The sequence below is a fragment of the Garra rufa genome, chromosome 8, assembly GCF_049309525.1.
Source record: "Garra rufa chromosome 8, GarRuf1.0, whole genome shotgun sequence".
Taxonomy (NCBI): Eukaryota; Metazoa; Chordata; class Actinopteri; order Cypriniformes; family Cyprinidae; genus Garra; species Garra rufa.
The window spans coordinates 23,496,524-23,511,045 of NC_133368.1; the positions used below are offsets into that span (position 1 = coordinate 23,496,524).

The following is a 14,522-nucleotide window of genomic DNA, read 5'->3' on the forward strand; positions in this document are numbered from 1 at the left end:
GACTGGAGTAATGATGCTTTTGATGATATATTTAGCGTTGCATTCACAGGAATAAATTACATTTTAAAATATATTCAAATAGAAAACAGTTATTTTAAATAGTAAAAATATTTTACATTTTTACAGTTTTTTCTGTACTTTGGATCAAATAAATACAGGCTTGGTGAGCAGAAGAGACTTCTTTAAAAACGTTACAAATGTTACTGTCCAAAAACTTTTGACTGGTAGTTTATGTGTACAAATACTGGGTGGTTAAAATAATACTTTAAAAGTCAAAAATGATTTATTGAAATCCTTTTGAGTTAATTATTTAAAGCAAACATCAGACTCCTCTTTGTAAAGGTGGATCATCCTTTTACATTTATATGTAGGTGTATATATAAATATTACTTATTCTTTGTGGTTTAACATCATTTATTTAATACACCTTTCATTAAACCAACCATTAACAACCTTTTTTATTTAAAAATAGAAGGGTTTCATAATTAAATTAATACAAATTAAAACAAATAAGGTTTTAATTTTGTATGATCCAGCTTTTTGGTAACATAATCAATCTTCTGACACACATTGGTACAACCGATCATCAGTCACTCAAACTGTTTTCTTGACAGTCCTAAAAACTCCAGAGCATTCCCAGCAAGCAGTTTATCCTAAACAAAAGAGTACAATGAAGATGAGCTGTAAAATGACAAGTACAAATTTTTGCAATTTGATGTTTGAAATGAAACTGTTCAGATAGATAGATAGACAGACAGATAAATAGCCAGCTGTTTATCCCACCTTTAGTGAGCTATCAAACTCTTCCATAGATTCAATCAATGTGCCTGGCTCCAATTCCCCCAGTGGAAATGGGTAATCTGTGCCTAACATCACTTTATCCTGCAAGAAGCAGAATTCTTTATTAAAACTAAAACAGCAAACTAAAACTAAAATTAGACATAGTATATTGCTGCAGTTTTTATTCCTGAAGTCCTGAAGATCTAAAAATCTAGCTTTGCCATTTCATCAATTAAAGTTCACTTAGGTAGCTCCTTATATTATTGTGCCTCTTCTGTTACAGGGAGATTTAGCATTGCTGTTGATATAAGATTTAAATGAACTACCTTTCCTATGACTTCCATGAGTAACTTCAGTGAAAGTGGGTCATGCACTAGAGAGTCGGTGTAGAAAGATCCTAAGTATTTGCGTGGGTTGATCTTGTTGTCGGTTGCACAAAGATCTGGTCGCACTTTAAAGCCATGCTCAATTCGGCCAATGGTGAATGGGAAAGCACCACCTGGAACCCAAAGTGCGATGCCACATCGCTCAAGACAAGTAATGGCAAAAAAACTGTCTTTATATTTTAAGGTTATCACTACAGTAGTTTTGCTCTCCAATAAATGATACATTGATTATCTAAAAAATGAATATAAATATTTTTACCTCCATGAGCAAAGCAGACCTTAAGTTTGGGAAATCTTTCAAAAATACCTCCAAAAATCATGGAACACATTGCCATTGTAGTTTCTGCTGGCATACCTGTCAGAAAGAAAAAAAGTGGGGCTAAACAATGATTATGACATACTGTACAGACTTCCACAAAACAACAAATTTATTTAAAAACATGAAAAAATTAAGTAATAAAAAAGTGTGCAATCCTATTTTGTTTGTAATTTACTAATCAGAATCCAATAATATAAATAAATCTGCATACAGTTGAGGTCAAAAGTTTACATACACCTTGCAGAATCTGCAAAATGTTAATTGTTTAACCAAAATATAAGGGATCATACAAAATGCATGTTATTTTTTTATGTAGTACTGACCTGAATAAGATATTTCACATAAAATACATTTACATATAGTCCACAAGAAAAAATAATAGTTGAATTCATAAAAATGACCCTGTTCAAATGTTTACATACACTTGATTCTTAATACTGTTACCTGAGTGATCCACAGCTGTGTTTTTTGTTGTTGTTTGTTTAGTGATAGTTGTTCATGAGTCCCTTGTTTGCCTTGAACAGTTAAACTGCCTGATGTTCTTCAGAAAAATCCTTCAGGTCCCACAAATTCTTTGTTTTTTCAGCATTTTTGTGTATTTGAACTCTTCCCAACAATGACTAAATGATTTTGAGATCCATCTTTTCACACTGAGGACAACTGGGGAATCATATGCAACTATTACAGAAGGTTCAAACGCTCTCTGATGCTTCAAAAGGAAAAACGATGAATTAAGAGCTGGGGGTTGTAAACTTTTGAACAGAATGAAGAGGTGTACATTTTTCCTATTTTGCCAAGATAGCTTTTTTTCATTAAGTACTGCCCTTCAGAAGCTACTTACATGTATCCCAGAGGACAAAGTTAGTTAAATTTACCCTGATCTTTAAATTCAAAATGTTTTCACCCCCTGGCTCTTAACACATTGTGTTTCCTTCTAAAGCATCAGTGAGTGTTTGAATCTTCTGTAATAGTTGCATATGAGTCCCTCAGTTGTCCTCAGTGTGAAAAGATGGATCTCAAAATCATACAGTCATCGTTGGAAAGGGTTCAAAAACACAAAAATGCTGAAAAACCACAGAATTTGTTGGACCTGAAGGACTTTTTTGAAGAACAGTGGGCAGTTTAATTGTTCAGGACAAACAAGGAAAGCATGAACAACTAAAAAATCACTAAAAAAAACACACAGCTGTGGATCATTCAGGTAGCAACTATATGTAAACATCTTTTATGTGAAATATCTTATTCAGGTCAGTACTAAATAAAAAATAACATGCATTTTGTATAATCCCTCTTATTTTGGTGAAATAATTAACATTTTCGAGATTCTGCAAAGTATATAAGCTTTTGACCTCTACTGTATACATATATGTGTATAACCTGTAGGATGTCACATTAAGACACTCAATCAAACCCACCAACTAACCAAGGCAGCCAGTATTTTGCCATTCTACCATCTGTTTGCATGTCCCACGGATGCACAAATATCGAGCAGTCGAGTTCCTCAGCAGCCTGTAGTAAGAGGCAAAATCTTGATAACAAAATTTTTGGTTTTAAAATGCCCTACACACTGAGACAAAACTGAATGACCACTTGACAAAATAATCACAAAGAAACCAAACACTTTAGTGTGACTACTAAAAGCAACTGGACTTACAGCATAGACAGGATATAGCTCTGGGGCATTGAGGTCCCATGTGTTTATATGAGAGCCAATTTGCACTCCAGGGAATCCTAGCTGCTGCACACACCGTCTCATCTCCTGTACTGCCAGATCAGGGGCCTGCATGGGCAGAGTACCCAGCCCAACGAAACGCTTTGGATATTGCTTCACTGTAGCAGCCAAATCATCATTCAGTATCCCACACAAGTCTAGTGTGTCCTGGGGTTTAGCCTATAGATAATGCAAAGGAACATCAAAAAGAATTTAGTAGTAAAAGTGGTGAATGTCTATATACAGAGAAATTTAAAGGGAGAGTTGACCCAAGAATGAAAATTCTGTCATTAACTACTCACCCTCATGTTGTTACAAACCTGTAAGACCTTTGTTCATCTTCAGAACACAGGTTTAGATATTTTTGATAAAATCAGAGCTTTCTGACTCTGCATAGACAGCAACGAAATTGACACGTTCAAGGCCTAGAAAGGTAGTAAGGACATTAATAAAATAGTCCATGTGACATCAGTGATTCAACCGTAATGTTATGAAGCTTCGAGAATACTATTTGTGTGTAAATGAAACAAAAATAATGACTTTATTCTAAATTTTCTTCACTTCTGTCTGAAGATGAACAGGTCTTACGGGTTTGGAACAATGAGGGTTAGTAATAAATGAAAGAATTTTCAATTTTGGGTGAACTATGCCTTTAATCTCTTTGCGATCCACTATAACAGGGGTTTTCAAACCTGTCCTGGAGCCTCCCCTGCCCTGCACATTTTGTATGTCTCCCTTATAGACCTTTCTCACAACTTCCGTATTTTGCGCCGGAAATACGTAATTGCTGTGTAAACCCATTTCCGCCCCGGTATGCCGGTAACCAGTTAAACAACGTGAAAAACGCTTAACGTGGCTTAATGTATGTAAAAAACGACCAGGAAACCCCAAGTTTCTGTCAAACCTTATGTGGAACAAACATTAACTACTATCAAAAGAATGAGCCCTTATTCCACAGATAAAGTGAATAATATCACGTTAAGCGTTTTCTCCCCCATAGAAGCCCATTATAAAGAAACAGCTTAACGTGGTTTACGTACCTCAACAGCGACCAGGGAAAACCAAACTTATGTTAAATTTCACTTATAATAAATACTTGCTGCTGTCAAAAGAAAGAGCTCTTATTCAGCATATAAAGTGATCGCCCCCATAGAAGTCCATTATAACAAACCATGTTAAGCTTTTTCCTTAATAGAGTTCTATAGGGAGAAAAGCGTGATATTATTCAATTTATATGCTCAATAAGAGCTCATTATTTTGACAGCAGAAAGTATTTATTATAAGTAAAATTTTAAGCCACGTTAAGCTTTTTTTTTTTTTTTGTATAATAGACTTCTATGGGGCGCGATCACTTTATATGCTGAATGAGAGCTCGTTCTTTTGAGAGCAGCAAGTGTTTATTATAAGTGAAATTTAACAGAAGTTTGGTCTTCCCTGGTCGCTGTTAAGGTAAGTTAAACCAAGCTGTTTCCTTACAATGGGCTTCTATGGGGGAGAAAACGCTTAACGTGATATTATGCACTTTATCTGTGGAATAAGGGCTCGTTCTTTTGATAGTAGTTAGTGTTTGTTCCAAGTAAGGTTTGACAGAAATTTGGGGTTTTCTGGTCATTTTTTACGTACGTTAAGCGTGTATAAACGCGGATAAACTCTTAGTGGAAAAATGTATATCCTTTATCCAATTTGTTCCTCTTTGTGACGGAGTTTTCCTACACGACTCTTATGAGGTCGGCAAAAGTTATCTTTGACAAACCAGCGAGGGAAGTTGTGTAGACTCTCCCCATTTTAATTTTAAATTACCCGGCTTTCTGCTGTGTTGACATTACACAGGAAGTCTGCATACCCTGCGATTGCGTATTTCCGGTTTCTGTGAAAAAGGTCTATTAGGCACACCCAATTCAGGTCTTGCAGTCTCTACTAATGAGCTGATGATTTGAATCAGGTGTATTAGATGAGAGAGACAAGCAAAATGTGCAGGGCAGGGGAGGCTCCAGGACAGGTTTGAAAACCCCTGCACTATAAGATCTAACAACAGAGAAAGTATAAAAAAAAGGAAGAATGCTGTCACTGCGGCGACACCGTAAGGTACAAAAGCAAAATCTTCTTTGTATCTTAATTACCCCTAAATGGCACATTAGTACTTTAAAAAAGGACATATTAGTACCAAAAGTGTATATTATTAGAGAGTGCATCACTAAAATTCTCATGTTAATTTTCATGTTTTGTCTTACCCAATAGCTGAACATCACAGGCACAGTGGAAAGGGCCTGTACTGTCACTCCTGAAAAAAAAAATGTCTGTAATAAATATGTGACCCTAGACCACAAAAACAGTTTTAAGTAGCACAGGTATATTTGTAGCAATAGCCAAAAATACATTGCATGGGTCAAAAATATAGATTTTTCTTTTTTATGCCAGAAATCATAAGGAAATTAAAGGAACTGTATGTAAGAAATTTATTTCAGTTAATCATAAAATGGCCCTGACATGTCACTAGACATCAAGAAATCATGTTCATTTCAAATACTTATATCACTGACAACAGTGGTCCGGCCAGGATATTGTCATTTAAAAGTGACAGTTGCAGCCCTCAACTGATGTTATTGTTGTTTTGTGTTTTGGTCTGAGGCTCCACCCTCCAGCTATCTACCAATCACGAAGTCAGTAGAGTTTTGTCATCCGGGTTGCCAGCTCAGCTGCAGTTACGAACGTGTTGGATAAAACATGTATAAAGTTACGAAACATAAAAGCCTCGTTATGAATCCGAAATACGTCGTGACAAAGTCCGAAATAACACAAGGATTTGTATAGGAGATGCCTTTGAAAGATGGAGACGGCTGAAAACGGAGAAGAATTTGAAGACAGATGCCAACGTTGCTGATTTTCTCCTGGACATGTAAGATTCATCTATGTTTGGTTAACTTTGCTTCCGTACACAGTGGATTTTCCACAGTCGGCCGTGCTAAATGCGTTCATAAAAAGCTTTATATCGCACCACTAGCAGGGTATGAAAACAATGTATGTTCCGACTGAAATGTGATATTACACTTACAGTACATCTTTACAAAGTATTTCGCTAATCGCCATTAGTACATTTTTGCGATACATAATTACTTCGCAAAACATCTCTCGTGAAGCATAAACATAATTAACAGAAGAAAAAAATTACTGTGTAGGACTCGCCACTTGCCATTGGAAGCTCCTTGTAGCAGCCTAGGTTCCTGCTGGATCCTGCAGCTTAGGTGGCAACTTCAGTCAGGGGGGAGAGAGAGGGGATACACTAGTCTCAGCCTCAGACGTCACGCCCACAGAACGTTGGCTAAAGGTCTGATGCATATGGTATGCTTAACTGGAAACACTTTTTTTTTTCATTTTCATTTTTAGAATTAAATTGATTTATTTAAAATTGGCAGAAAATGCCTTCCATAGTTAAGTTTTTTTTTATTGCAAGAAAATACAAAAACAATAAGGCAATTCAAGATCATAATAAGATCCTCAAGAACAGAGCACATAATAAATGAACAATAAACTAATACAATCAAAGAAAGAAAAAAAGAAAGAAAATAGATGATATCAAAAATTAAATAGGGTCTCCTAATAGTTTAAATTCTTTCAATAAACTATACAGTCTTCTTCCATTCTTACATTTTAAGAGTTTAACAGATTTACAAAACAACCAAAATTCCTTTTGAAAAACAGAAAACAATGGTTTTATTTTAAGGCACTTACATTTATGAATATAAAATTTTCCCAAAATAAAAATATTATTCAGTAAATATTGAGTTTGTACATCCTCCATTATCAAACCAAAAATGACATCATTTTTAAAAAAATTGAGCAGACAAGTTAATTGAAACTTTAAGCCACTCAAATGTATCAGACCAAAAGGCTCTACTAACTAAACAGTCAAAGAATAAGTGTGCAGTCGTTTCAATTTCAGCATCGCAAAAGGTACAATTATTGTGATCAATATTAAATCTATATCTAAGAAACTCTGAAGATGGGTAGATATCATTAAAAATTTTAAAATGTACTTCCTTGGCTTTGGGAGGAATAGGAAAGGTAAGATACATGGTTCTTAATTTGAAAACAGAAGTCTTGGAAAAAAGGTAAGTCAAGTTATTTCGACTAGCTTGAACTGGAAATTTATCTTGGATCAATAAAGTTCTTATTAATTTATTTGGCAGGCTCCTCCTACTAAACTCTTGTCCATTTATTATTAAAGAAGGTAATTGAAGAGCTTCATTTACATTGGGCACTGAATTACTAACCAACATTACAAAGGCCTTTGGAATACAGTTCAATACCCTATCATATTGCTTGTAATCACAATGAATATTATACTTCTCACAAAAAGTTCTGTGATTCATGAAATAACCATCATTCCCTAGCAGGTGAACCACAGACCAGACACCTCTTTCCCACCAATCTCTAATAAAGAGTGACTTATTTCTAAATAAAATGTACCTATTATTCCAAATTGGTGAATTATGAGGGGAAAAATTATGTTTATAAATCAACTTCCAGTATAAAAGAACCTGTTTATGAAATTCGGACAATTTGAGGGGAAGTTTTTGTATTGAAAAATCACAGCGTAATAGAAATTCTATACCTCCAATACTTTTAAAAATATTTCTAGGGGCGCAAAACCACAAGCTATTAGTATTTATTAAAAAAAAGTTAAGCCAATTTATCTTAAAAGTGCCATTCATACAGTCAAAGTCTATGGCCTGTAGACCCCCTTCTTTATAATCTTTCACTAGTGTCCCTTTTTTAACATAATGAGCTTTTCTCTTCCAAATGTAATTAAAATTAATTTGGTTAATTAACTTAATATTCTTATTATCAGAAATGGGAAGGGATCCTGCAGGGTAAATGCATCTAGACAGAGATTCCACTTTTGTCAACAAAATTCTTCCAAATATGGAAATGTCTCTCCATCTATCCAATCTTGTCTTACATTCATCAATTTTATTAGATATATTAAGTGTTTCACTTAATACTTTATCTTTGGTGAGGGAAATGCCAAGATATTTGATTTAACTGGTACATTGCAAATTTGTGTGAGCTGAGATTCTTTTAATATCATTATTTCACATTTACTTAGATTAAGACATAAGCCGAAGCTTTAGAGAAGTTATTAATAATTTGAAGAGTTTTTGGAACCTGATCAGAATTCTTTAGAAATAAGACTGTATCGTCCGCCAACTGACTGATCACTATGGAATCATCAAAAATCTTCAAACGCTCAATGTTAGAATTTTTAATTGCAAGAGCAAGCATTTCAGCGGCCAAAATAAAAAGTAAAGGCGAAATTGGACAGCCTTGTTTAATACCACGGCTTATATTAAAGCGTGAAGTGGTCCCTTCGGTCAACGAAACAGAACAATTTGTATCCTGAACTTATAGAAGTTGGCCGTTATACCATCAGACCCGGGGGATTTGTCAGAAGATAAAGATTGCAAAGCATTTTCTAACTCCTGCAATGAGATTTTTGCATCACAGTTCTCTTTAAACTCCAAACTAATTTGTGGAATAAATGGCTTAATGCTATCAAAAAAAGCATCTGCATTACTTTTTGAAAATGTCGATTTATATAAATTGCTATAAAAGAAAAAAACGTTTGCGCAATATCATTAGCGTTAGACGACTCGCTGCCGTCAATAATTAAAGAACGTATATCGTTTTTCTTCTGCCTGCTCTTTTCCAATCTACAGAAGTACGCTGAATTTCTCTCCCCTTCCTCTATCCATTTTGCCCTTGATCGGATGTAAGCACCCTTCGCCTTTTCGACATAAATACTATCAAGTTTAGATTGTAAGAATAAAAGCGTTGTTCTATCTGGATTATCAGAATAACTATTACTACACAGTTCACTTATCTCTCTAATAAGATTAACTTCTTCTAAATGGGTCAATTTTTTTTGCCGCTTACCAAAGGAAATAGAATAATTACGAACTCTAAATTTCAGATATTCCCATTTACTGATATTCGAGGAAAGTGAACAATCTTCACTCACTTCTGCAATAATATTCTTAATTCCTTGACAAAAGGCCTCAGAATTAAGAAGATTTGCGTTAAATTTCCAATACCCTTTATTACGATGCGGTGCAATTAAAGATTTTAACTTTAAACCAATCATACAATGATCGGAAATTGGAGCGGGAGATATAAAGCAATCGCAAATATTTTCCTTAATGTGTATTGAGATAAGCCAAAAGTCCAGTCTTGATTTGCTTGTCCCATCTGGTTTTAACCAAGAATACTGACATAAATTGGGATTTAAATCTCTCCAGGGGTCAAACAGGCCAAATGAGCTACAAAAATTACACAATATAGAGCTGTAGTGATGATTATTAAATTTAGATGGAAAACGGTCCAGCCAGTCATCCTGCACCATGTTAAAATCCCCTCCTAATATAATATTGTCTGTAGAATACGCAAGTTTCAGGCCCTTTATAACTTCAGAAATTTCAGATAAAAAATCTCTGTTTTGAGCAACATTATTATAACCATATATATTTCCAATTATAATAAACAAGTCATCAATGTTAAGCACACAAAAGAGCCAATGGCCATTACCGCTGGATTTATGTAAAATTATTTTTCCAGAACAATTATGAAACAGAATGGCAACTCCCGCTGAACGATTCGTTCCATGAGAAAATAAAATTTTGTCCCCCCATTGATTAGTCCAAAATTTCTCATCTAAAGCACTCGAATGAGTTTCTTGTAACATATAACATTGTGCCTTTTTACCTTTACAGAATAAGAATAAAGCTTTGCGTTTCACGTTATCTCGAAGACCCCTAACATTAAAGGAAGAAAAACAAAAATCCGTTTTTAAAGAGAACATTTGAACAAGAACAGGAATGAAAACGAATAAACCTTGCTGTTGTAAAAAAGTGATTGACGTCCCTTAAATAAAGATTACAATGTCCTTCTTAAATGTCTTTGTAAAGACAAAGCGACCGCATATTTATGTCGCAGAGATTTTTTTCCCGTTGATGTTGGATAACCACCTGTCGGTTCGCCCATTTTCCAATTTTCCCACGCGATGTACCGAATCCACCACACTCTCCAATTTCGTGGACCATTGTGGATGAATCTTCGCCATGATTCCAAGTACCTCGTCCCGTGTTCGTTCGTCTGTTTTCTCTTTTCCAACATCGTTTATAACGCTCCAGCTCCTGAACCCACTCCTTCAGCTCCGCATTTTCCTTCGCCATCTTGTGCACTTCTTTTCCAAAGTTGCTGGACGCAGATTTACAGTCCTTGATTTCCTTTGTGTTAAATTCCACACTCTTTGATAGCTCAGCAATCATGATCGCATTCTGCTTTAGCTGTGTCCCAAATAACTCCATCATACCTTTCAGATTGTTTACCGCGTCGAGAATGGCGGCGTTGGATACCTCAGGCTGACCATCACCTTTTATTTTCTTTACAGGCAGAGGGATTTTAGTAGGTGTAGATTCCAATGGTCTCCTTACACTCACTGATTGAGTTTCCATCATCTCTTCACTAGCAGGGGCAGCGTAATCGTGAGACAATAATGGGTGTGCACCCAAAGAAGCATCACCTGCTGCCGCTGTTTTCGGTTTCGGCATGTTTTTAATAAGTCACAAAGAACTACCAAACAGTATGCAGTTTTGCACCTTTCTTACACATTCACACGGTCGATTAAACTAATTAAACTAACCAAGAAGGACAATCTACAAGAAAATTGGGACAGATAATCAGAGACACAGCAAGTGCGTATGCTCAGTTCGCCATCTTGCCGCCCGCTTAACTGGAAACACTTCAGGAATGTCGAAGTCGTCATCTGATTAGTTGAATTTGACCGGATTTCCGGTAGACGCGAGTGTCGCGTTTAATTTCGGTCCTCCGGGAAACAAAGCGCAAACTGATTTACTCGGCGTTTTGCTAAAATGTGCTCATGCAGACGACATAGTTGTTACACACATATGCAATGTTCGCAAACAAATTACGGACTTACTGCTTGTTCTCCCTCTTCTTCGTTATCTTTCAATGCTGGTTATTTCAATGACTGACTTGTTGCACGCCAGTCTGTTGTTGTGGGGGGATTTCCACGCACAGAAACGTGACGCTGAACGAAACGAACTGTGATTGGTTGTTTGACATGTCGATCAAACGGTCTTATGGGCAGGCCTTGGCCAATTAAAGCTGCCATGAATTCCAGACCTTCAACCGTCATTCTGAAGGTCTGGCTACGCGAGACTAGGGATACACCGTTCTACAGCATTTTGAAAGTTATTGCAGTACCAGTTTTGGCCACAATCCTACATACGGCTCCTTTAAGTAAAGATCATGTTCCATGAAGATATTTTGTAAATTTCCTACCGTACATATATCAAAACTTAATTTTTCAATTAGTAATATGCATTTCTAAGAACTTAATTTGGACAACTTTAAAGATGATTTTCTCAATATTTAGATTTTTGTACACCATCAGATTACAGATTTTCAAATAGTTGTATCTCGGCTAAATATTGTCCTATCATAACTAACCATAATAAAAATGGAAAGCTTATTTATTCAGCTTTCAGATGATGTATAACTCTCAATTTTAAAAAAATTGACCCTTATGACTGTTTTGTGGTCCAGGGTCACATATAACAATGATCTAAAGTTAAACTGGTCTGGTGATAATGTAGAAATAAATGTACATTTTAAATATAAAACTTAGTTATTTATTTTAGATTAAAAAACACTTGAAAACTAAACCACAAAACATTTTCATGGAGATTTAATCGCTGTTTTATTGTCTTTACCATGCTTGTCCATATCTCGAATCCGAGCCTCTGCATCCCAGCAGTTGTCCTGGATCACTCTGAACAATTTTCCATCCTTCATCATTTTAGCTTCTCCCTGGTATGCAAAAACACATGGTGTTTTTCCAATAGGAAAAAATGAGCCAAATCTGACATTTCTGTAACCATACACTGGCATCCACTATGCCACATGACACGTATTTTCAGCCACTTGGTGGCGGTATAGAGAAAGGTCAAACATACGGTAATTCAATGCAGTGGACTTTAGATTGGTAGGAGGTGCAAAGTTTTAGCATGACAAGCACATTTTAAATTAGCAGTCAATGTTCATCTGCAATGCAGAGAATATGAATTTCATTTCAAAGTGGTAAATTATGATGAAAATGTTTGCTACAATTATCATTACTGCAGTCATTTAGTGTATTTTGTTGTTTATAAGGTACATTATGTATTAGGCACATCTGAAATGCTAAGAGTTATGAAAGTCTATGTGTGGGGGGCGTGATTATATATGCAGCGGCCGTGTTGTTGTGCTCAAGGTGAACTGCTCTCAGTCTGATATTTTACTGAAGCTAAACCCCATGTGGAGCTCCACAGCTGCTCAGACAGTGAGTGCAGGGAAGGCCTGCTGTCCTTTTTTTCCACACACACAAGCACTCCTGACTATCCTGCCGATATTCTCAAAAATAAGTGATTTCTAAGAAGCCTTGCTCATTTGGTTTGAAAAGAAAAGCAGTGGAGCCTGAAGAGGAATTAATGCAAAAAACTTGGCTCCTACAGTGGCTCACGTCAAATGTTTTAATGAGCAGTTCTGTACATTATTCTTATGTTTATTCAGTGTCTCCGTTTTCCAAGTTCTTCCTACTGCACTGAAGAACAGAGTAAGCTGAGCATCCGGGTAGACCAGAAACCACCTGAGACACCAGCTAAAGCACAGTACAGAACAATCCAATTACTCTAAAGGCCTGCAGGTATAAAGAAACTGGCAGATGCTTTAACATCCTCCTGCTCTGAGTAGAGATTCAGATCTGTCTCTGCTGCCCACTCCTTCCTTATGGGGGTCGAAACATACTCTCACACACTCACACTTTCTCTCCGGAGGAGCTTGCAGGAGATCATGCCAGCTGGATCTATGGCCAAGCATGCAGAACCCTTTCCGTCCAGCTGGTGTTCTTTCACCATCATCACACTAAACTGCAGACGGAGCTGATTTGCTCCATGAGCAATGATCAGGTGTGTAAAGGTGCATTAGAAAAAGCATTTATCATGTTCAAGTGCAGATATTTGCAATGTTAAACTTACTTTACAGTGATGGTGGAGTTGAATGAATCCACCATATCCATATCTCTGTGAAACATGAAGAGAATATTGAGATCAATTTTAAGATGTAATTTACACTATAATATTATAATTTAATATGAAGAAATACATTATAAATACTTTAATAAATGTAAAATAAATTTTGGTTTGCATGTTAAAACGTGAGAAATGATCAATAGAGTTTTCCTAAGCTCGCTCAGATAAACAAGCAATAAAGGTCAGGGTTAGTGATCAAACCCTTACATTAATGTTTAACAGATTCATGCATTTTTAGAGTAAAGCCGAAGTAGTGTCTTGTTGAACACCTTCAGGACTTTTTGGAATAACATCAACATTTGATAATCTAAAACTGGACATGATTTTTCTTTATACATAGACATTTTCTGTATATTAAATGCCAGGGAAAAACTGTAAAGCACAATCTTTCAAAATCCAGCAGGAGCAATTTAAAGGTCAAAAAAGCAAGGCAATGTACAAGTTAATTAATGTTGAAATGCTAATATGTTATGAGCCATGTAATCTTGGTTAATCCTGTGATGACACATTATTTAAAGATACAATTTCCCACCTACCTGTTTCAGGTCGGGCCATTCCTTTGGTAAAATATGGTTATGAATATCAATCTTCATTCTGCTGACACTGAAAGTTTAAATCGTAGGCCTGGATTTGACAGCTCTGTAAACTGAACCTTCACCCCTGGTGCAGTTGTGAATGTTCAGCAGTGTGTGAAACAGAAAACAAACATTCCCACCCCCTGTCTGGTCTTTTGAAATGGCCCAATGAAAACCACTGAGAAGGTACACACCAAGCAGTTTAGTTCATTTATGAATTGTCTGAACAAATTAATGCCTTTGTAACGTATGCAATATATATGACTTTTACATACAATACCAATGGTTAAATGAATAAACACAAAAATATGATTTAAAAATGTACAAGGAAAAGCGGCTGTATTTTCACGGGTGTTTGAATGAATTCAGAAAATATCTGCCCTGCTTTATCTATTCAAGTAGGGCTCTCTGCATCCCGCACAACAGTGCCCTCTACCGGTTACTGGAATTAGGGCGCCAGACTCTACAGGCAGGAAACGTTCACACACCGTTGACAGTTTGTTCTTTGATGATTGTCACATATGCGAATAATATTGAAAAATCTTTTGTTGAGTTCAAAATACATAGGCTAAACTAACAATAGATGATATGTGACTATTTAAA

At 35.9% G+C, this 14,522-nt stretch overlaps 1 protein-coding gene across 1 annotated transcript; it reads right to left on the reverse strand.

Annotated features, from left to right (window-relative positions):
• Positions 1-500: 500 nt before the first annotated feature.
• Positions 501-14,021, reverse strand: acmsd (aminocarboxymuconate semialdehyde decarboxylase). Its single transcript, XM_073846372.1, has 10 exons — positions 13,881-14,021; positions 13,291-13,335; positions 11,989-12,085; positions 5,428-5,477; positions 3,140-3,376; positions 2,901-2,994; positions 1,426-1,521; positions 1,107-1,279; positions 784-882; positions 501-653 (listed from the first exon to the last, which is right to left on the reverse strand). Exons 1-10 carry the CDS (start codon positions 13,935-13,937, stop codon positions 591-593), a joined length of 1,011 nt encoding a protein of 336 aa, XP_073702473.1. The 5' UTR covers positions 13,938-14,021; the 3' UTR covers positions 501-590.
• Between the last annotated feature and the right edge of the window lie 501 nt (positions 14,022-14,522).

Bases quoted from the DNA above. Each gene is read 5' to 3' on its own strand.
- acmsd (XM_073846372.1), bottom strand. From the start codon at position 13,937: ATGAAGATTGATATTCATAACCATATTTTACCAAAGGAATGGCCCGAC. The intron at 13,336-13,880 runs GTAGGTGGGAAA...CATGTTTCACAG, and splicing joins AATGGCCCGACCTGAAACAG to AGATATGGATATGGTGGATT. The intron at 12,086-13,290 runs GTAAGTTTAACA...TTTGCATACCAG, and splicing joins AACTCCACCATCACTGTAAA to GGAGAAGCTAAAATGATGAA.